At 42.0% G+C, this 23,477-nt stretch overlaps 1 protein-coding gene across 2 annotated transcripts; it reads right to left on the reverse strand.

Moving 5' to 3' along the window:
* Positions 1-4,508: 4,508 nt before the first annotated feature.
* LOC111975361 (zinc finger matrin-type protein 3) lies at positions 4,509-23,424 on the reverse strand. Of its 2 annotated transcripts, none has more exons than XM_024003600.2 (6): positions 23,063-23,424; positions 17,050-17,525; positions 14,539-14,679; positions 14,062-14,231; positions 12,016-12,116; positions 4,509-10,175 (listed from the first exon to the last, which is right to left on the reverse strand). In XM_024003600.2, the coding sequence occupies exons 1-6, from the start codon at positions 23,175-23,177 to the stop codon at positions 9,967-9,969; spliced, it is 1,212 nt and encodes a 403-aa protein (XP_023859368.1). In that variant the 5' UTR covers positions 23,178-23,424; the 3' UTR covers positions 4,509-9,966. The 2 variants fall into 2 exon arrangements, with proteins under 2 accessions (XP_023859368.1, XP_023859369.1); XM_024003601.1 differs by having other exon boundaries at positions 10,088-10,175; positions 11,987-12,116.
* Positions 23,425-23,477: the final 53 nt, after the last annotated feature.

Here is a 23,477-nt window from a genome sequence, read left to right on the forward strand (position 1 = left end):
GCAATCAGCTGACTAGCTGTGATGAATCTGTAGTTGGGGAGTAATCAGTCACTGGGCCTGTACGTGCCTTCCACAGGGGGTTGGACCCAGCTCTGGTGACAGTAATTCCTCACAAATAGACCCTCTGAAATCTACCTAGCTATGTTGGTCAGAGGGACAATTTTCAGTGTAGTGACTTTAATAGGAATGATTAAGAAAAGGAAATGCAGCCTAAGTCTGAGTGCTTGGTAGATTGAGAGGGAGAGAGAATGGTAATATGGTATAATGTCATTGACAGGGGATAAATGCCCTGACTGATGCAGACGGTGATATGTTCCCACTTCTTGTACGAGAGAGAGAATGGTAGTAAGGTACAATGACCATGTAATTTCCTTTTCTTTTCTTTTTTGTCACAGGACAGACAGTCCTGCTGAGACCCAGAATGTGCTGTGGGGATTATAGAGTCTGTGAAATGAGACACTATTCAAACCAATGCAGTCATTTAGACCACATTTTATACTTTCAATCAAAAAGTCCCAAAAAATAACAAGAATACAATGCATTCAGAAAGTATTCAGACAGCTTGACTTTTTCCACGTTGTTACGTTACAGCCTTATTCTAAAATGTATTTAAAAAAAAAAGTTAACTCATTAATCTATACACAACACCCCATAATGACAAAGCAAAAAGCATTTTTTAGACATTTTCGCAAATTTATATAAAAATAAAAAAATACCTTATTTACATAAGTATTCAGACCCTTTGCTAAGAGACTTGAAATTGAGCTCAGGTGCATCCTGTTTCCATTGATCATCCTTGAGATGTTTCTACAACTTGATTGGAGTCCACCTGTGCTAAATTCAATTGATTGGACATGATTTGGAAAGGCACACACCTGTCTATGTAAGGTCCCACAGTTGACAGTGCATGTCAGAGCAAAAACCAAGCAATGAGGTCAAAGGAATTGTCCGTAGAGCTCAGAGACAGGATTGTGTCGAGGCACAGATCTGGGTAAGGGTACCAAAAAATTCCACAGCATTGAAGGTCCCCAAGAACACTGTGGCATCCATCATTCTTAAAGACTCTTCCTAGAGCTGGCCGCCCGGCCAAACTGAGCAATCAGGGGAGAAGGGCCTTGGTCAGGGAGGTGACCAAGAACCTGGTGGTCACTCTGACAGAGCTCCAGAGTTCCTCTGTGGAGATGGGAAAACCTTCCAGAAGGACAACCATCTCTGCAGCACTCCACCAATCAGGCCATTATGGTAGAGTGGCCAGACGGAAGCCCTTCCTCAGTTAAAGGCACATGACAGTACGCTTGGAGTTTGCCAAAAGGCACCTAAAGGACTCTCAGACCATGAGAAACAAGATTCTCTGGTCTGATGAAACCAAGATTGAACTCTATGGCCTGAATGCCAAGCGTCACGTCTGGAGGAAACCTGGCACCATCCCTACGGTGAAGAAATGGTGGTGGCAGCATCATGCTGTGGGGATGTTTATCAGCAGCAGGGACTGGGAGACTAGTCAGGATCGAGGCAAAGATGAACAGAGCAATGTACAGAGAGATCATTGATGAAAACATGCTCCAGAGCGCCTAGGACCTCTGACAGGGCCGAAGGTTCACCTTCCAACAGGACAACGACCCTAAGCACACAGCCAAGACAATGCAGGAGTGGCTTAGGGATACGTCTCTGAAAGTCCTTGAGTGGCCCAGCCAGAGCCCAGACTGAAAATAGCTGTGCAACCTGACAGAGGTTGAGAGGATCTGTAGAGAAGAATGGGAAAAACTCCCCAAATACAGGTGTGCCAAGCTTGTAATGTCATACCCAAGAAGACTCAAGGCTGTAATCGCTTGCAAAGGTGCTTCAACAAAGTACTGAGTAAAGGGTCTGAATACTAAAGTAAATGAAATATTGAAGTTTTTTWAATTTTTAATACATTTGCAAAAATTTCGAAAAAACTGTGTTTGCTTTGTCATTATGGTGTATTGTGTGTAGATTGARGAGGGAAACCATTTGATATTTTTAGAATAAGGCTGTAACCTAACAAAATGTGGAAAAAGTCAAGGGGTCTGAATATTTCCGAATGCACTGTATATCTACTGTACAAAATAAAGCTCTTTCTATGTTAATGATCGTAACATGGCTCTGTCAATGACATATTAGCTCAGAAGAGTGAGACTTAAAGGATGTGTTTTGATACATCTGGTTTTTGGCTATGTTGAACATTTCTTATATGTCACTGTGAATATGGAGTAACATAAAAGCCTTCTAGAAGAGGACCAAATGGCTCTTCAGCTCAGTTTTTTTTGTTGCATTGAAACAGATTAAATATCAATACAGATTTATATGTTATTCCTGCTTTTACACCTATCTTTATTTTCTTACTGTAGCTGAGAACAGTGGTGGATAGAGGAGGCTGAAGGGATATGAGGACATGGTATTGAAATAATCCTCATCAGTGGCCATTGTGTCAACTACCAAGGCCAATGCAAACAGCACAGCTCTAGGAAGCTGGAGGAAACTCAGCACTTCCTCTCCTCCCTCCCAATCAGCGGAAGAGAAGTTAAGCCAGTGCGAGACTTGCTTGCAAATGTCCACTTCCTCTGTATTACCATGGGAACACTGTGTTTACTTGAGCTTTTTTCCTTATCTTTAAAGGAACCTGTTTAAAATCCAGAGTGTTATGCACTTAGAAGCCAGGGGGGAATTTAACAGAGGGTAGATAGAGGATAGTGGGGAGGGTTAGCATAACAACAACTCATTTCATATTTCTAATGGTACTTCAGTCTAGAGAACATAATTATCATGAAAACACGTCCTCGTCTCTCCTCCTAAATTGAACATATGGCACTCTCCAAGCTCAGATACAAACCCCTCCACCCCCCTGCATGTCTCTTGGATACAGAGACCTTGGAGCCTGTTGGTTCCGGCTCTTAATGACCTAGTGTTTGTTTTACAGGACCCACTATGCCTCTGTGTCTTTCCCTTCACCTTGGTGATCAAAAGTGTCCACAGTTAAACAGAACTAGCCGAGAGGTCACACGTATCACCGGCAGCTGTTTGCAGGTCTGTGACTATGTATACAAATGCCTGCTGTTGTATTGTTCGTTGACCAGTGTAGACTAGTGATGGCCCCCTCCTACAAAGGACTTATCAGGTGCATGAGGCCTCCATGGAGCTCAATGTGACCATCGGGCACCCTCTGCTGTCCAGACAAGAGACAGCTATACTTCTTACATAACAATTCACATAGCTAGCTAAATTCCTTATCCATATCTAAAATAATACTGGAGGTATTTTGGTTGTGAATCCTGCCCATGCATTTAGGACAGTAGTTCTAATATCTGATAAAGAAATTACATTGATGTATTTCCTTTTTATGTTGCACTGACAATATCTCTATAGGCATCCTTGCTCTTTCACCCTCATTCCACCAACAATCTATGGTCATTCCCCAAATGGCAACTTTCAGTTTTGGTAAAATCATAAGTATTTTACCCAGACAGTAGATATGAAACATCTCTTTGTCAGGTTCCTGAGGTCACCCTTTGCTTCAGTGGGAAAATATTCTAAACTCTATCAGGGATTTAATCTGTCCAGCTGGCACCAGGCCCAGTACCCTCATGCTCTGTATTTACTCTCCCTTTAAGAAAAAGTTAAACTCTTAGGAGACTTCAAAAGCATTTTTCAACAAGAGAGAATCATACACATTACTAGGAGGTTGCCTGGAACATCTGGGTATCTGAAACGTAAGTTATCTATCGTTCAGGAGTGATTCATCAGTGGTTTCCCATTATGAATAGGCTATTAGCCAAACTAAATCCACAAGCAGATGGTGAAATGATACACACAGCCCATGTAGATCATGACAAAAGCTTGTTCCAACCTGATTTCCTGGGACTGCGGGTCCTGTAGTTTGAGGGTTCTTTAGATGATGGATGGATGACTCTCTATGTAGACAAACACTGGATGGAGAATGATTACTCTTTGCAGATTTTATGATGAACTGACCACAGCTAGAGCAGCAATGCATTAACTCAACTACTTCATTTTCTCTTTCAACAAGTAACAAATATCTTACCGATCAGAATAGAGCAAAGTAGTTGCTATGTAAATAATCAATTAGCATTACAATCCCAAAAAACGGATTCACCATATTTTAGAACTACACAACATTTAGAAAACAATGTATCCTATTAAATAGTCATTTCAATCATCCATTCAMAAAACCTAATCTTTGCCATTCTTTATCTGATCAGTAGAGGGGGTAAAAAACAAAGATATTTGAGGCACATATTTTGGCTTCTAACCAAGTTCAACATTTCACCAGAGAGATGCTTTATTTTTCTCACTGCTAAGTATTAGAACGGTTATCATGCCTGCAGGGCACACTGTAAACCACCATATTAACAGGGAACACAAGTTGGTCAGCTGACCCTGTCATACAATGTGCCCATACACACATTCTCTCACACACATACACTCCCCAATGCAACTCCCAATCCCCCACCAAGTCTCTCAAGCAAATAACAAGTATAACATTTTTTATTAAATAGTTAGCCAATATTGTACAGTGACTAAAATAATTGTTCCAATAGTTTCTAAAACAACTGTTTTCATTCTGTTATTCTTCAAATATACATACATTCAAGACAATTAAATAATTGTTATACAATTATTTTCTCTAAAGGGAAGTCAATCCAAATGAATTGGTGCCTTAGGATCACACATTTTCCATATTGCACCAGCAGCAATATTTCTTCCTCCAATGGAAATGAAGTCGATTGTTCTGAAGAATCATGTTTGCGCCCAAGGCAGCCATGATATGAAATTGTGTGGCATTAGAAAGGCACTGCAGCTAACGCTTATTTTATTCCCTTATCCCTAAATATAGTTTACTATCTCTGACATTATAAAACCATCTATCTTAGAGAGGTGATATTTCTGAGCAGCAGATAGAGAGCCAAACTCAGAGCCAGCCATACGTAGCTGAGGAGAGGATATCCATAATGGCCTGAATACACAGAGCTCCATTTGGAGAGTGTTTGTTGTGCCTGTGTGGATCTCCCTGGGGTAAGTTCCCATGCCGGGTCACCACTTCCTGATAGAGCGGCAAACAGATGTGCTGCTGCAGCACTACACTACGCCCAGCAAGGAATGGCTCCTGCCTCACGCCACAGAGGACAGAGCACAGCCTGCCCAGCTACAGCTACTAGCACAGTCAACACAGCCTGCACAGCCTAGCATGGATGGATGTGTCGCAGCAGTCAAACACATCTCCACTTACTATAACAGAAATAGAGCATTGAATGAGATATGACTACTCACATTAGACTAATGAATTGCACTCAGACCCACAARATACACTCTGAGGAACTTCCTTGAAGTTTTGGGAGATACACACTCCCATTTTAAGTGGTATGCTACATAATTGTAAACTAGCATAATATTATGACTTCAAAGGTATCATTATGAAAGTGGTTAATTCAGCTGCTGTGCTAGTTCCAAATAGAAAAGGCTTCCTTGCTCTGGGTGGTTAAATTGAGCAATGAACCAGATGAAGTAGATCACTTCATGTGTAACATGTTCAATGCAGCCCATTTAYTTACATTGGTTTGAACTCCCAAGAAAAACAGCCCTGGCTGCAGTCCATCACAAAAGTCATGTTCAGAGGCACTGAATATGTATTAAAGCAGCATTTGAAAAAAGTGGATTTAAGATTACTGGAAGATTACTCTGCATTGTTGGAAAAGGGCCCGTAAGTAAGCATTTCACTGTTGTTTACGAAGCATGTGAAATTTGATTTGAAGAGTAAGACAAGTAGAATAAATCAGGTGCAATTTAGAAATTTGATTGTGCATCAGAGGTTTTTCTCTTGTTATATCAGTCACTCAATTAGACATGTTAGCTGACAGTTTTTAGATTGGTAGTTAGTCTAGCCAGCTATCTAAACTTGTAGTAATCATGGCCGAATACCGACCGGGATGCAGGGCACGTGCCCAGGGGCCCTGAACTCCAAGGGGCCCCCATTGATTTTGTTAGTCATTATCACTCAGATATATTAACATGGCACAAGTCATGGCAAAATGTGTAGAATTGCAGGAAATTAGCTTTAAAACAGCAAAACATTCTCTCCACCCCATGGCAAAAGGGGGTAGAATTGCATGAAATTAGCTGTAAAACTAATTTAATGTAGGTCTGCCCCATGGCAAAATGAGTAGAATTGCATGATTTTTTTTGGGGGGGGGGGGTGTTCTCACGGACCCATGGAAATATATGTAGAATTGCAGTAAACTTGCTTTAAAACTGCAACATCTCTACACCCCTTGGCAAAATGTGTAGAATAGCAGGAAATTAACTTTAAAACTTTAGTGGGGGGGCCACTAAAATTTGTTGGCATGAGGTAGGGGTCCCCCAACCAAATCTCGCTCAGGGCCCCTAGAGTGGGCTAGAGCTGGCCCTGGATGGATCCAACATTAAATGTGATCGACTTCCCTTTAGACCACTCTCTGTAAACATTTGGTATGAATCAGATCGAGACGCATCAATAGAACTTCAACAAATAACATTAATCAAAGCAAATCAGTATAAAAATCCACCATCTCCTCTATAACAACAATTGCAATACTAATGTAACTCATTCCCATTCAGTACTTTGTGTCCAATATAATGGTCCCGTCTCTATCTCTGGAGAATTGGCCTAGTTCCTACACTCCCACTAGTAGGATATTCTGAATAATTAAATATATTTATATTCTAATAATATCATGCACAAATGTAAATTTCACAAACATAATTTATACAGTGAAATATTATAACATAATAATTTGTGTACAAATAAAGTGATGTTGCACATGAAGCTCAACTACATTAGATAACAGTAGATTTTTTTATACAGCTAATTGTCTGTAAAAACAAACACTCATAAATAGAAAACGATATAAATCATATAAACCATTTTAAAAAGATATATAATAATAATGATAAAAAATACACTTCTTAAATTAAAACAAAGAAACAAAGAAACTATGGTCAAGAGCAACAAAAAAGGCTATATTAAAATAGTTTACAAGGGCATTTATGATACAGAAAAGCAAATCATCAGAGGCCCAGTGTAACCCAACTATGAATGCCTCGATTTATTTGTTGATGTGCCAATCAGCAGTTGAAATAATAACAAAGTGTTTTCCCGGCCACTGTTTCGGTAAAAACACTGAGGAATGGGGCAATTTTTTTTTTATATCTCTCAAATTCATGAACGTAAATTATAGTTTCSACAATGTTTTGAGGCTAAACAGTGTTTGTTAACATTTACATTGTTTACAAACATTGGAGTAAAACAAGCTTATACTGTATGTTGGGTTCTGATGAAGTACAAGAATCAATGGGTACATATAATTATTTATAAGTCCAAAGATCGATGTAGCAACTGCTGATTGCCCCTTTAAAGGGGCAGATATATAGGAATATGAACTCAAGCTTTGGTTGTGGTTCTCATCTGAACAAATTGGTCTTGTATAAAATCCTAAACTCCCTTTGCTCTAAATGAGACAGAGTAGAGGCCTTGTGGAAATAACCCTAAGCCACCCAATTAAAAATAGTCCTGCTCTGTATTCTCCTGAGGTACTCTGCTTTCGGAGAGCAGACCTCCCATAGGGAAGTCAGGAGCTTACAGCAGCTGGCTTTTACAGCATCCAAGAATAATAAGGGACCAGGACAAAAGGCTGAGTTTACTGGGATGTTCAGGATGCTTGGAATCGTACCAAACCCATGTAAACATGCATAAGGAAAGAGAACAGTCAGTCAGATTTTGTAAATAAATAAAAAATATCCATTGTTTGTTTGTGCAAAGCCTGCTGGGGGAAATAATTGTCACCGCAATCACAGTACATTCACCTGGACCCGGTTTCCCAAAAGCATCTTAAGGCTAAGTTCATCATTTGAACCATAGGATCCTACTGTAGTCACATCCCCGTAGTTCTCTATAAACTATAGACAAGATGCTTTTGGGAAACTGCCTCCTGGTCTGGTAGAAGTCTGGAATATAACTTTTCTTTCCTCTACTACACATGCACTACATGACCAAAGGATGTGGACACCTGCTCGTCGAACAACTCATTCCAAAATCATGGGCATCAATATGTTGGGCGGTTAGGCCTGGCTCGCAGTCGGCGTTCCAATTCATCCCAAAGGTGTTCGATGGAGTTGAGGTCAGGGCTCTGTGGAGGCCAGTCAAGTTCTTCCACATTGATCTCACAAACCATTTCTGTATGGACCTTGCTTTGTGCACGGGAGCATTGTCATGCTGAAACAAAAAAGGGCCTTCCCCAAACTATTGCCACAAAGTTGGAAGCACAGAATCGTCTCTAACATCATACTATGCTGTAGAGTTAAGATTTCCCTTCACTAGAACTAAGGGGACTAGCCAGAACCATGATAAACAGCCCCAGACAAATATTCCTCCTACACCAAACTTTGCAGTTGGCACTATGCATTGGCATCTGCCAAACCCAGATTCGTCCGTCGGACTGCCAGATGGTGAAGCGTGATTCATCACTCCAGAGAACATGTTTTCACTGCTCGAGAGTCCAATGGCGGCGAGCTTTACACCACTCCAGACGACGCTTGGCATTGCGCATGGTGATCTTAGGCTTGTGTGCAGCTGATCGGCCATGGAAACCCATTTCATGAAGCTCCCGACAAACAGTTATTGTTCTGGCGTTGCAGTTTGAAACTTGGTAGTGTGTTGCAACCAAGGACAGACGATTTTAAGCGCTGCGCGCTTCAGCACTTTCCGGGACCGTTCTGTGAGCTTGTGTGGCCTACCACTTCACGGCTGAGTTTTTGTTGCTCCTAGACGTTTCCACTTCACAATAACAGCACTTACAGATAACCGGGGCAGCTCAAGCAGGGCAGAAACTTGACGAACTGACTTGTTGGAAAGGTGGCATCCTATGATGGTGCCACGTTCAAAGTCACTGAGTTCTTCAGTAAGGGCCATTCTACTGCCAATGTTTGTCTATGGAGATTGCAGTGTGCTTGATTTTATACACCTGTCAGCAATGGGTGTGGCTGAAATAGCAGAATCCACTAATTTGAAGGGATGTCCATATACTTTTGTATATATAGTGTGGAAATGTCCAGCTACTCAAACTCAAATAATAACTAAGGCTGTGACAATACCAGTATAGCGATATTTTTTTCCGTGGKAAACATGAAAACACAAAGCAGACCAAACACTTTGGTCCCTTAAAAATCTGCCGTAAATAAAATATTATGTGCTATAGCTTGGAAATAAATAAATGTGACACTGATTGACAACATAATGATCTTTGTTTCCAACATTAGGGCTGTTTTCCTAAAGAAGTTTAACTCACTTCATGTTTTGTTTCCTTGCCAAGCTATTAGTATCGCAATACTGGTATTGTCCCTGGCCCTAGTCATAACAAGGTTTAAACCGGGGAAAGAAAACCGATTGTGAGATAAAATCTTCACCAATATACCCCACAGCATGGTAGGTTCTTCATGTAGGCCTACTATGGGTCAAATTCAGCGTGAAATATGGACAAATCCCTGGTTTCATCTGAGACGCAAAATGAATGGTAATCACACACAGGCTCGGGTCAGTACAGGCATACAGAATCAAGCAAGAGTGAAACATCCACAAGTGTACCAGCAGGTGGACATTCTGTGCACACCTTAAAAGATTTCTAGAAATGTCATTCAAATATGTACACTACATTAACAAACTAAAACAGGAACAGAAGATCAATAACTTATACACATTAAGGAAAAGAGTGGAAGAGTGGTTTATGTATATAATTTACATAAATGTACCCTCCTCTTCCACACATTTTAGTTTGCTGCAGAACATAGTCTCTACCCATTCTACTGGCCTCTAGCGTACAGTGCATGATGAAGATAGTCGTTGCCTCCCCCTCCCCCTCCCTCCATCCCCTCTCCTCCCCGTGCTGCGGCGCTGCCCTCCTAAGTGTAGCCCAGATTCTCCATCTCGCTGCGGTAGCGCTGCTCCGACACCTTGCTCTTGTGCTGCTTGCTCTCCAGGTGAAGGCGGAAGTCGGCCTCCTCGCTGGCCCCAGAGTTGCACATGGAGCAGTAGAACTGGCCGCTGGGCGTCACACACATGGCCAGGTCCCTGGGGATCCTCTGCCTGGGCCGGGGGTTGTAGTAGGGGCCTGGGACACACACCAAGACATACACACCATCAGAGGAGAGGATAACCTCATTAAAATGATGGAGAGTGAGTGAGCTGCTGCTCACCAGTGAACACAATACCAGAAGATGGGAGTGGCAGAAGGATGCCAGGTGCTACAGGGGATGGAAGGCTGGCTGTGCATAAATAGGAGAAGCTTTCCACTGCCATGGTCATATGAATGTTACAAGAAGAAATACAAATGTGTCCCTCATAGAGTACCACAGTATGAGTCATAATACCCATAAAATCTAGCGGTCAAACAAGGAAATGGTTCCAATCATTTTCCACCATTAATTTTTCTCATTTTAGAAACACTTATAATAAGGGCTGTGTTTTGTGTAGGCTTACGTTGGTGTGACGTTTTGATAACCGTGTAAATCTCTCTAGGACAAGGTGACTTTTATCAATATTTGCCTGTATTTACCCCCCAAAAATGAAATTATAATTAGCTGCTAAGATGGCTATCATAAAGAACTACAAATGCCATGATGATGTGGACGAGAATGCCGAATCGAGGCAAAGGTAAGAATCTCTGGATTAACTATCTAATGTTAGTTAAATGTAGTAATGAATAAATAGGCTACATTTCTTTAATGAACAATTCTGTGAACTGTCTTGTGCAAGTTTTAAATTGACACAATACCTGTTAGCAAAGGTATCAGCTGGAGATGACGTGCAGGAGCTTGCAGGGATTTGTAGTTTTGCATGTCTAATTTGATGCTAAGTAGCAATTTCGAATCTGAGAGTAAACAGAGCCAAATATACTGATAAAAGTCACCTTGTCCGATAGAGATTTACATGGTTATCAAAACATCATGCCAGGTTAAGCCTACAGAAAACACATTCCTTATTTGAAGTGTTTCTAAAATCCCCTATTGGAAAAATGAATGGTGGAAAAACGATTGGAACTTATTCCCTGTTTGACCACTAGGTTTTTGGGGTATTATGACACCTCCACTGTGGTGCTCTCTTAGGAGAATGGATGCATGTTGGATAGAGAATAAATGCTCTGCTGTATCTGCATGTATGTCTGGAGGGAACCATCACAGGCCTTTGCAGAGTAACTCTGACAGACAAACTACATTTTCTATCTGAGAGAGTTTTAAACAACTCTATTTCTGGAATTGTCCATAAAGGACATTTAAATCAGCAAAGTCTCTGAGCCCTGAGGGGAGGCAAGGGAAGGGAGGAGAGGGGGTGCAGTTGTGTCCTATGATTCATCAAGAGGGAGTAGGCCATGGTGGAAGGTATGTGGAGTGGGGGATCGGAAGTGGATACTGGGCTGGACAATAGACAGTGAGGGGTCTGTCTAATGGACTCTCGCCACCTGAGCAGGCTGTGTGACGTCTGTGGGGCAGCAGAGCTGACGTGGGTTGCTGTATCGGTTTACATATCCAAAGCCCTGGTGCCGGGCCTGTGCTTAGTGACTGACCAGCCTCAGCCAACCCCTTAACTTTCTTACAGAGCATTTCCCCTTRAAAGGTGGTGATGAGAGGCGGCTGTTCACTGCTGCTATGACCATGGAGTAGAAAACAATAGCCTCRACCAGCTGTCAAAAGCTTCATTGGTATCAATAAATAGGAAATGGGCAACCACCTCTGCTCTCAAACATACAGTAAAGTATACATTCTCAAGACTAGGAATATCCCTGAATCATCTGATCTTTATGAGCCGTTCTGGCTCGGTCAATCCTTACTTACTTTACTTACATCTGACCTTCACAACAAAATTGTGGAATTACAACAAGTTTTCCCCTGTAAAGTAATTTGCTGTTTGGTCATACTTTATTACCGGTATGTCTTTGTTTCAGTGTGCTGTACCTGGCACGGCAATAGGCAACTGTGTGGTCCTACGGTTCTTGATAAACCTGTACTCGCTCCCCTCTTTCCTCGCACGCCTCTGGACACACTCAGTCGACTCTCTGAAAAATTGATGGATCAAGTTACTGAGAGCAAAGTCTCCGATATTTAGTTTATAAATCAAACAGCCAACCTAACAATAATAGTTACTATGATGGACAAAATAATGGAATGCATCTATCACATGCTATGGCATTTTCTCTTTAAACGGAAGGATTAAAACATACAGTTGAAGTCGGAAGTTTACATACACTTATGTTGGAGTCGTTAAAACTTGTTTTTCAACCACTCCACAAATGTCTTGTTAACAAACTATAGTTTTGGCAAGTCGGTTAGGACATCTACTTTGTGCATGACACAAGTAATTTTTCCAACAATTGTTTACAGACAGATTATTTCACTGTATCACAATTCCAGTGGGTCAGAAGTATACATACACTAAGTTGACTGTGCCTTTAAACAGCTTGGAAAATTCCAGAAAATGATGTCATGGCTTTAGAAGCTTCTGATAGGTAAATTGACATAATTTGAGCCAATTGGAGGTGTACCTATGGATGTATGTCAAGGCCTACCTTCAAACTCAGTGCCTCTTTGCTTGACATCATGGGAAAATCAAAAGAAATCAGCCAAGACCTCAGAAGAAAAAAATTGTAGACCTTCACAAGTCTGGTTCATCCTTGGGAGCAACTTCCAAACGCCTGAAGGTACCACGTTCATCTGTACAAACAATAGCATGCAAGTATAAACACCATGGGACAACGCAGCCTTCATACTGCTCAGGAAGGAGATGCGTTCTGTCTCCTAGAGATGAACTTGCTTCAGTGCAAATCAATTCCAGAACAACAGCAAAGGACCTTGTGAAGATGCTGGAGGAAACAGGTACAAAAGTATCTATATCCACAGTAAAACGAGTCCTATATCGACATAACCTGAAAGGTCACTCAGCAAGGAAGAAGCCACTGCTCCAAAACCGACATAAAAAAGCCAGACTACGGTTTGCAACTGCACATGGGGACAAAGATCGTACTTTTTGGAGAAATGTCCTCTGGTCTGATGAAGCAAAAATAGAACTGATTGGCCATAATGACCATCATTATGTTTGGAGGAAAAAGGGGGATGCTTGCAAGCCAAAGAACACCATCCCAATCGTGAAGCACGGGAGTGGCAGCATCATGTTGTGGGGGTGCTTTGCTGCAGGAGGACTGGTGACCTTCACAAAATAGATGGCATCATGAGGCAGGAAAATTATGTGGATGGAAAATTATGTGGATATATTGAAGCAACATCTCAAAACATCCGTCAGGAAGTTAAAGCTTGGTTGCAAATGGGTTTTCCAAATGAACAATGACCCCAAGCATACTTCCAAAGTTGTGGCAAAATGGTTTAAGGACAACAAAGTCAAGGTATTGGAGTGGCCATCACAAAGCCCTGACCTCAATCCCATAGAAAATGTGTAGGCAGATCTGAAAAAGAGTGTGCGAGCAAAGAGGCCTACCAACCTGACTCAGTTACACCAGCTCTGTCAAGGGGGAATGGGCCAAAATTCACCCAACTTATTATGGGAAGCTGTTGGAAGGCTACCCGAAACGTTTGACCCAAGTTAAACAATTAAAGGCAATGCTACCAAATACTAATTGAGTGTATGTAAACTTCTGACCCACTGGGAATGTGATGAAAAAAACTAAAGCTGAAATAAATCATTCTCTCTACTATTATTCTGACATTTCACATTCTTAAAATAAAGTGATGATCCTAACTGACCTAAGACAGGGAATTTTTACGAGGATTAAATGTCAGGAATTGTGAAAAACTGAGTTTAAATGTATTTGGCTAAGGTGTATGTAAACTTCCGACTTCAACTGTATCTGGTTTGAATTTCATATAACAGGGCATGGCTGAAGGGGCAGGATTTCTATGTTTGAGTATTTATTAGCCATGCGCATGTTGCATCTGTTGTTTGTCTTCCTGGTGTTGGGTGGGGAACCAGTAGTGACACCACAGACTCACAGGATGCTACTGCTCTGCTGGGCCTCAGCCAGCCGCAGTCTCTTGGAATGGTTCTTGCCCTGATAGTGTGCCTGAGCCACGGCAGGGGAGCTGAACGAGGCATCACACAGCTTGCAGTAGTCGTTCTCCGTGGCTAAGATCACCCTGCTGGCACCCATGAATGACACCGGCTGAACAAAAAAAGAAAGAGTGAGTTTTTAAAAAAGGGCTCTTTTTTTTACCAGCCTAAATGATACTCCTGCCAGTTCAAAGCTACATACAGTATCAAAAGAGTTAAAACATACAGTGCTGACAGTTTTCTACAAACCATCATGTTGTTTCTTATGAGCCGATTCTATTTGATTGCAGTTCTCCAGATCAACAACAGAGATCCAAACCGTGAATGTGCTGAAAATTCACAGAACTTGGACTTGTTCATACAGTATTATAGTTTCCTGAACAATAACACATTCATTGTGTGCCAACGCCAAGCTTTACCTGTTTGGGAGTTGCACTGTCAGTTGGTGGAGTCGTGAGGGGTTGCTGGGAAAGTGGCTCTATTACCTCCGGAATCCTGATGGCAGGTGACTGCTGGCTCCCTGCATAGAAATTTCTCAGCTTCTTACTGTGGTTTTTACCCTGGAAAAGAGACAACGGGTGATTCAATCCCACAGCTCAGTCCACTCATTGCACTGTCATCACCATAGCGCCATATTGCGAATTATGAGCATCATCACCATCATCAGTGAGCGCAACTGTTAGGGTTTACATTTTCCACTTACATTCATGAGGGTATATCAGTGATGGCTGATATGCCAAATAAACAAACATTGACATTTCATGTTTGACACAATGTAGTTGATGCATGATGAGAAGCATTTGCTGCCATCAAAACATACAGTTGAAGTCGGAAGTTTACATACACCTTAGCCAAATACATTTAAACTGTTTTTCACAATTCCTGACATTTAATCCTAGTAAAAATTCCCTGTCTTAGGTCAGTTAGGATCACCACTTTATTTTAAGAATGTGAAATGTCAGAATAATAGTAGAGAGAATGATTTATTTCAGCTTTTGTTTCTTTCATCACATTCCCAGTGGGTCAGAAGTTTATATACACTCAATTAGTATTTGGTAGCATTTCCCTTAATTGTTTAACTTGGGTCAAACGTTTCGGGTAGCCTTCCAACAGCTTCCCATAATAAGTTGGGTGAATTTTGGCCCATTCCTCCTGACAGAGCTGGTGTAACTGAGTCAGGTTTGTAGCCCTCCTTGCTCGCACACTCTTTTTCAGATCTGCCTACACATTTTCTATGGGATTGAGGTCAGGGCTTTGTGATGGCCACTCCAATACCTTGACTTTGTTGTCCTTAAGCCATTTTACCACAACTTTGGAAGTATGCTTGGGGTCATTGTCCATTTGGAAGACCCATTTGCAACCAAGCTTTAACTTCCTGACGGATGTCTAGAGATGTTGCTTCAATATATCCACATAATTTTCCTTCCTCATGACGCCATCCATTTTGTGAGTTGCACGAGTTCCCGTCCTGCGCGAAAGCACCCACAACATGATGCTGCCACCCGTGCTTCACGATTGGGATGGTGTTCTTCGGCTTGCAAGCATCTCCTTTTTCTCCAAACATAATGATGGTCATTATGACCAAACAGTTCTATTTTTGTTTCATCAAGACCAGGGACATTTCTCCAAAAAGTACGATCTTTGTCCCCATGTGCAGTTGCAAACCGTAGTCTGGCTTTTTTATGTCGGTTTGGAGCAGTGGCTTCTTCCTTGCTGAGTGACTTTCAGTTACATTGATATAGGACTCGTTTTTACTGTGGATATAGACTTTTGCACCTGTTTCCTCCAGCATCTTCACAAGGTCTTTTGCTGTTGTTCTGGAATTGATTTGCACTTTTCGCACGAAGTCAATCAATCAATCAATCAATTTTTATTTTATATAGCCCTTCGTCAATCAGCTAATATTTCGAAGTGCTGTACAGACCCAGCCTAAAACCCAAACAGCTAGTAATGCAGGTGTAGAAGCAGGTGGTAGGAAAAACTCCCTAGAAAGGCCAAAACTAAGGAAGAAACCTAGAGAGGAACCAGGCTATGAGGGGTGGCCAGTCCTCTTCTGGCTGTGCCGGGTGGAGATTATAACAGAACTATGCCAAGATGTTCAAAAATGTTCATAAGTGACAAGCATGGTCAAATAATAATCATGAATAATTTTCAGTTGGCTTTTCATAGCCGATCATCAAGAGTTGAAAAACAACAGGTCTGGGACAGGTGGCGGTTAGGGTTAGGGTCTCTAGGAGACAGAACACGTCTCCTTCCTGAGCAGTATGACGGCTGCGTGGTCCCATGGTGTTTATACTTGCGTACTATTGTTTGTACAGATGAACGTGGTACCTTCAGGCGTTTGGAAATTGCTCCCAAGGATGAACCAGACTTGTGGAGGTCTACAAAAAAATGTTGAGGTCTTGGCTGATTTCTTATGATTTTCCCATGATGTCAAGCAAAGAGGCACTGAGTTTGAAGGTAGGCCTTGAAATAAATCCACAGGTACACCTCCAATTGACTCAAATGATGATCAGAAGCTTCTAAAGCCATAACATCGTTTACGGGAATTTTCCAAGCTGTTTAAAGGCACAGTCAACTTAGTGTATGTATACTTCTGACCCACTGGAATTGTGGTACAGTGAGTTATAAGTGAAATAATCTGTCTGTAAACAATTGTTGGAAAAATTACTTGTGTCATGCACAAAGTAGATGTCCTAACCGAATTGCCAAAACTATAGTTTGTTAACAAGACATTTGTGCAGTGGTTGAAAAACAAGTTTAAATGAATCCAACCTAAGTGTATGTAAACTTCTGACTTCAACTGTATGTGTTGGGGTAGGCCTACAAGTAAGCTTGTCTCCAGGCTCAATTGCTACCGCATGTTGACAGAAACAGCCTGCTGGTGGATAAGATACGGTACAAGCTACATGTACAGTAAACCAGCTCACCTGGTAGTGGGCCTGTGCCTGCTGAGCAGAATTGAGGGTGACGTTGCACAGTTTGCAGTACAGAGGCTTACACAGCTCCTCCAAGGTAGCGTCCTGGTCTGTGGCCCCGATCTGAGCATCTTTCTCCTGGGGCCTGCTGCTGAGGGTCGCCTGGGCAGTGGAAGGTGGGACAGGGCAGGGGGGCCCCTGCACCAGCTGGAGGTGAGTGGGAGGTTTGGCAGACAGAAGACTGGAGAGGGGGAAACGGAGGGGGTCCGGGGTCACTACTACTGGTGGAGGGGGTCCGAGGGTCTGTGGAGGGGGTCCAAGGGTCTGTGGAGGGGGTCTGAGGGTCTGTGGAGGGGGTCCAAGGGTCTGTGGAGGGGGTCCAAGGGTCTGTGGAGGGGGTCCAAGGGTATGTGTAGGAGGCATTGGCTGGAACAGTGGCTGCTGCTGGCCAAATAGGCTCAGTGAAGGCTTCAGCATAGACTCTGGTCCTGAGGGCCAATGCAATGATTGCAAAGCATTAGAATCAATCATATACTTTAAAATTTGGGATAGGCATGTAATGGTTATATAACATTTGGAGGATGCAATAACTATAGTCGTCAACTGTGTTCATTTCTCCCTGGGGAAACAGACACTAACAAATAAAACAATAGTGGGTTTCACAGCTCTGCTCCTTGCGACAATAAGTTCCTCAAGCATTTCTTGATATGCCGCTGATTCAAACAGACCATTGCCTACTTGACTGGGTACATTTCAGGCACTCATGTGTGGCCAAATCTTTTCTGCATATAAGGGTGGGGGTTGGGTCAGCAGCTGCGCTCATGTCTGATGTTTCCACTGTATCGACTCAGATTGGAGACCCAACAACAGTGATTCATAGACCTAAAATAACAGTGTAGGATGTTTTGGATTCCAGCAGCCATGCAGTGACACCAAGTGAATGGCATGCCTGAAATGGAACTTTCCGATAACAACAAACTAAAGGATGCTCCGGCAATTGTAGGTCGACAACGTGTACATCAATGTTATTCTGATAAATGTCATAATGTAGCCTAAACACCTAAAAATGCTTTAATATGAGTGTGAATAAAATAATTCAAGAAAATTGCTCACTTTCTAAATATTTTTTCTGGGTATTGCAATGAAGTAGAAAAAAACACTAATCTGCTTAGCCTTGAAGCGCAGTATGCTGTATAACTGCTATTATTTCCCCTTGCAGAGTAACGAGGAGACAAACCTGAATCACATGTTCACTGGAGAATATAGCCTAATCCCAAAAATAGTCCCAGGAACCTACATTGTCATAGCCCAAGGTCAGAGTCGAAGTCCTCTTTTCTCATCTTGGGTACATAACACTCCTCCTGAGGCTTAACCCTGGGATTTCACATAAAATGGAAGTCCTGGGGAAATTAATGAGTAGTCATTGGCCATGTATCAAGAGGGATGGCCTTGGGTCTCTGAGTTGGAGAAAAGTATTTTAAGGAAAGGTCTTCTTGGGTCTTAAAGTGGAGGGTTCTAATTCTTTCATTTGGTATGTGTGTAGAAGAAAGAAAGAACCAAAAACCTTCAAAAGTTGAATAGCCCTTCACAAACGTATAGTTATTTCATGCCTTTTACACTGTGTTCCTCTGCCACATGAATTATGGAGCGAAGAGTGTATGCCTCATGCACTGGAATGATGTGCATGACTAGTCTTTGAATGGAGAAATCTTGAAGGGAACTCATAAAGACTTCCTGTTTAATTKTTATGTTCAATGCCTTGCAGGGACACACGATGGAGACTTGGTTTTAGCATTGAAATCTGTTGAAAAACCCTGAGATTTATGGTATTTTACTAACACTCAGTCATGCAGATAAAACAGATGAATTGAGGCTTAAATATTTACCCATTAGTTAGCCTAGTTAGAAATGGCAACATAGCAGTTAGGCTATTGACAGCTAGCCATCTGAAAGGACTCATTACTGCCAGTTCAAGAGAGGGATGGTTGATAATTAGACTATACACAGGGTGTATAAGCTTGCTGAGAAAAAATATATATACTGTACATACTTGTTCTTGGACATAAAAGACTGTAAGATCACCAGGAAATGAGCTCAAAGTGATTTTAATTTAGGGAATCTCTTCCCAAGTATTCCTACACATACAGTGGGGAGAACAAGTATTTGATACACTGACAATTTTGCAGGTTTTCCTACTTACAAAGCATGTAGAGGTCTGTAATTTTTATCATAGGTACACTTCAACTGTGAGAGAAGGAATCTAAAACAAAAATCCAGAAAATCACATTGTATGATTTTTAAGTAATTAATTTGCATTTTATTGCATGACATAAGTATTTGATACATCAGAAAAGCAGAACTGAATATTTGGTACAGAAACCTTAGTTTGCAATTACAGAGATCATACGTTTCCTGTAGTTCTTGACCAGGTTTGCACACACTGCAGCAGGGATTTTGGCCCACTCCTCCATACAGACCTTCTCCAGATCCTTCAGGTTTCGGGGCTGTCGCTGGGCAATACGGACTTTCAGCTCCCTCCAAAGATTTTCTATTGGGTTCAGGTCTGGAGACCTGTCTCTTATACACATCTAGATGTGTATAAGAGACAGGTTGGGATGGTGTTCTTGGGGTTGTACTCATCCTTCTATTCCTCCAAACACGGCGAGTGGAGTTTAGAGCAAAAAGCTCTATTTTTGTCTCATCAGACCACATGACCTTCTCCCATTCCTCCTCTGGATCATCCAGATGGTCATTGGCAAACTTCAGACGGGCCTGGACATGCGCTGGCTTGAGCAGGGGGACCTTGCGTGCGCTGCAGGATTTTAATCCATGACGGCGTAGTGTGTTACTAATGGTTTTCTTTGAGACTGTGGTCCCAGCTCTCTTCAGGTCATTGACCAGGTCCTGCCGTGTAGTTCTGGGCTGATCCCTCACATTCCTCATGATCATTGATGCCCCACGAGGTGAGATCTTGCATGGAGCCCCAGACCGAGGGTGATTGACCGTCATCTTGAACTTCTTCCATTTTCTAATAATTGTGCCAACAGTTGTTGCCTTCTCACCAAGCTGCTTGGCTATTGTCCTGTAACCCTGTCTCTTATACACATCTAGATGTGTATAAGAGACAGGATCTTGCATGGAGCCCCAGACCGAGGGTGATTGACCGTCATCTTGAACTTCTTCCATTTTCTAATAATTGTGCCAACAGTTGTTGCCTTCTCACCAAGCTGCTTGGCTATTGTCCTGTAGCCCATCCCAGCCTTGTACAGGTCTACAATTTATCCCTGATGTCCTTACACAGCTCTCTGGTCTTGGCCATTGTGGAGAGGTTGGAGTCTGTTTGATTGAGTGTGTGGACAGGTGTCTTTTATACAGGTAACGAGTTCAAACAGGTGCAGTTAATACAGGTAATGAGTGGAGAACAGGAGGGCTTCTTAAAGAAAAACTAACAGGTCTGTGAGAGCCGGAATTCTTACTGGTTGGTAGGTGATCAAATACTTATGTCATGCAATAAAATGCAAATTAATTACTTAAAAATCATACAATGTGATTTTCTGGATTTTTGTTTTAGATTCCGTCTCTCACAGTTGAAGTGTACCTATGATAAAAATGACAGACCTCTACATGCTTTGTAAGTAGGAAAACCTGCAAAATCGGCAGTGTATCAAATACTTGTTCTCCCCACTGTAAATAGAGAGGCATATGGGCTGAATGTAATTGGGGACTCTGGATACAGGCTAAAATTAGTGTATATCAATAGACAACGCTAAATTATCAATCTATCWATATATATATTTTTACCAATAAAGCTACAGCAAATCAGGGTAAAGCACACAATGAGGCTGCTTATCAAACATTTATAACATCACCAAGGATGTCAACCTATCAGACTAAGATCTGTCAACCTATTTCAGGGGACAATGCCATTGTATCTCATTACAACAGATAGAGTATGCAATCTATAACAGGTTTAATTACTTAAGACAACATTGCTGGATAACAAGGTAAACTCAAGTCCAGACCCAAGCTGTTATTCATCATAATTATTATCAGCATAAGCACCATCACCATCAACTCCATCATCAAGTTCGCTGACGACATGACAGTAGTAGGCCTGATTACCAACAATGATGCGACGGCCTACAGAGAGGAGGTAGGCACTCTGACGGTGTGGTACCAGGTAAACAACCTCTCCCCCAATGTCAGCAAAACAAAGGAGCTGATTGTGGACTCCAGGAGGAACCCGGCTGGGCACACCCCTATCCTCATCAACAGGGCGGTCAACCGCGTAAAATTTCTCGCCGTACACATCTCAGAGGAGCTGAAATGGTCAAACCACACAGACACTGTGGTGAAGGCACAAAAGTGACTCTTCAACTTCAGGAGGCTGAAGAAATTCGGCCTGTCCCAGAGGTCCCACACAGTGTTCTACAGGAGCACCATCAAGAGCATACTGTCAGGCTGCATCACAGCCTGGTATGGCAACTCCACCGCCGCTGACTGCAAGGCTCTACCGAGGGTTGTACGCTCAGCCGAACGCACCATTGGGTGCACACTGCCTGCCCTCCAGGACACCTACAACACCAAGTGTCACAGGAATGTAAAGGATGGTTTTGTTCTCTTTTAACATAAATATATGCCTTATAGAAGTAGGACATGTTAATCACAAAACATAGTGTGACTGCAGAAAAGCTGTTGTTAATCTAGGGTGTCGACTGTGCAAACCACAAGGTTGAGACAAGATGGAAAAATGCTGAATAACAAGAAAACAGGAACTGAGGAATGTGTAGGGAAAATGCTGAATAACAAGAAAACAGGAACGGAGGAATGAGTAGAAACCAACAAATCAGCTCAATCTTCACAAGAACCATTCCGGACATTTCAATCTTGAGTGCTGTGACTGGACACCACCGATAGGCTAGCAAGTTTAAACCACGCTAAGCCTCTACTGTGACAGGCCAACTCTAAAGTTGGAACTAACTCTGGAACAGTATAAAAGAAGATGTCTGTACTATTTCAGTCAGTTCTCTGCTTTACCCTGCGTGGTGATACAYTGAACCCGTATATACGAAAATTGCATTTACCATTCTGAGCTTATGTTAAATAAAAATACTTAAAGTATATTCGGTGACTTTGAATCACATTTTATCCTGATACCAGATTTGATTGACGCAACCTTTCACAGGAAGGCCAAGAAGATCATCAAGGACCTCAGCCACCCGAGCCAGGGCCTGTTCTCCCCGCTTTCATCACTCCCCACTTCCCAAACAGACATTCACCCTGCCCCAACCCCCAATGGACATTTATCATTGTTACAGTTGTAAATATGTATACATTATTATTATTATTATTGTTACATTTTTGGCCTGCACTGTTGGAGCTCGGAGCTTAAGAATGTCACTGTACCCTGCAATTACATCTGTGACCCTGTGCATTTGATTAATAAACTAATCATCATGATGTGAATAATGTACACACAGCATGTTGTGTCAAGGAGCTTGTGCTATGACAAGAGTAGACAGAATTCCATTTCAAGATTTGGGAACAGAGACTGTCAATAAAGACCATGCTCATCCCTCTAAACAAGCAGACCATACTGTAATTCTACACCCACTGATCTGACTATTATCACTTTAGTTGATTTTACATGAAACAGCTGTCCACCGCATCACACCTTCACTGGAAGAAGCACAGAGGGTGCTGTGGATATAACAAATTAACTAACTTAGGTTCGCATATCTTTGGGGTTGAATTGATCAGAAACCTACAGATACCTCTTATTTCAGATGTAATTTCAACATGGCTGTTGTTGGTCGAATCTCTTCCAATCAATGAGTAGGCTCAACCTCAACCAAATGTATTTATATCTGTATAGCCTACTACAACCTATAATACCAAGATGCCGTTTGGATAAACCCCTTTCAATCAGCACTGGTTGTTGCACTGTAGCTGAGGCTGCAAATATGCATCCATCAATTCGCAGTGTCACGGTCGCTGACAGCAATGAATGAGACCCTTTTCTTACCTGGTAATCGGGAAAAATAATAGCTGCTATCCCCATAGTTCAAAGGCTGAGAATTTCTGTAATAATCGGCACTCTGATAGTAAGCATCTCTATTGTTGACATGTAACGCCATCATTGCATACTGGCCAACTTCGAACCAGCTGAGAATCCAGCAGCCTACCTTGCTTTCACCAGAGAAGAGGGGTGGGTTTTCAGTGTCACGAGCAGAGAGGTGTGGGGGATATACACTATGCAAAAAAATAAATGGCTACATTTTAGTAGACTAAAGCCTATCATAATCAAACCCCCAGACAATAGTAACAACATATGTAAAACATTTAGGAAAAGGTGGGTCTTTGAAAAACATGTTTGTGAGTGTATTCTTCTCTTGTTGGTACAGTCCATTTACTGCATTCAAGCTATGCGACTCTCGGAA

Source organism: Salvelinus sp. IW2-2015, linkage group LG16, assembly GCF_002910315.2.
Source record: "Salvelinus sp. IW2-2015 linkage group LG16, ASM291031v2, whole genome shotgun sequence".
NCBI lineage: Eukaryota > Metazoa > Chordata > Actinopteri > Salmoniformes > Salmonidae > Salvelinus > Salvelinus sp. IW2-2015.

Bases quoted from the DNA above. Each gene is read 5' to 3' on its own strand.
- LOC111975361 (XM_024003600.2), bottom strand. From the start codon at position 23,177: ATGATGGCGTTACATGTCAACAATAGAGATGCTTACTATCAGAGTGCC. The intron at 14,680-17,049 runs GTGAGCTGGTTT...TCTCTTTTCCAG, and splicing joins AGGCACAGGCCCACTACCAG to GGTAAAAACCACAGTAAGAA. The intron at 12,117-14,061 runs GTGAGTCTGTGG...TCAATTTTTCAG, and splicing joins CAGCAGAGCAGTAGCATCCT to AGAGTCGACTGAGTGTGTCC.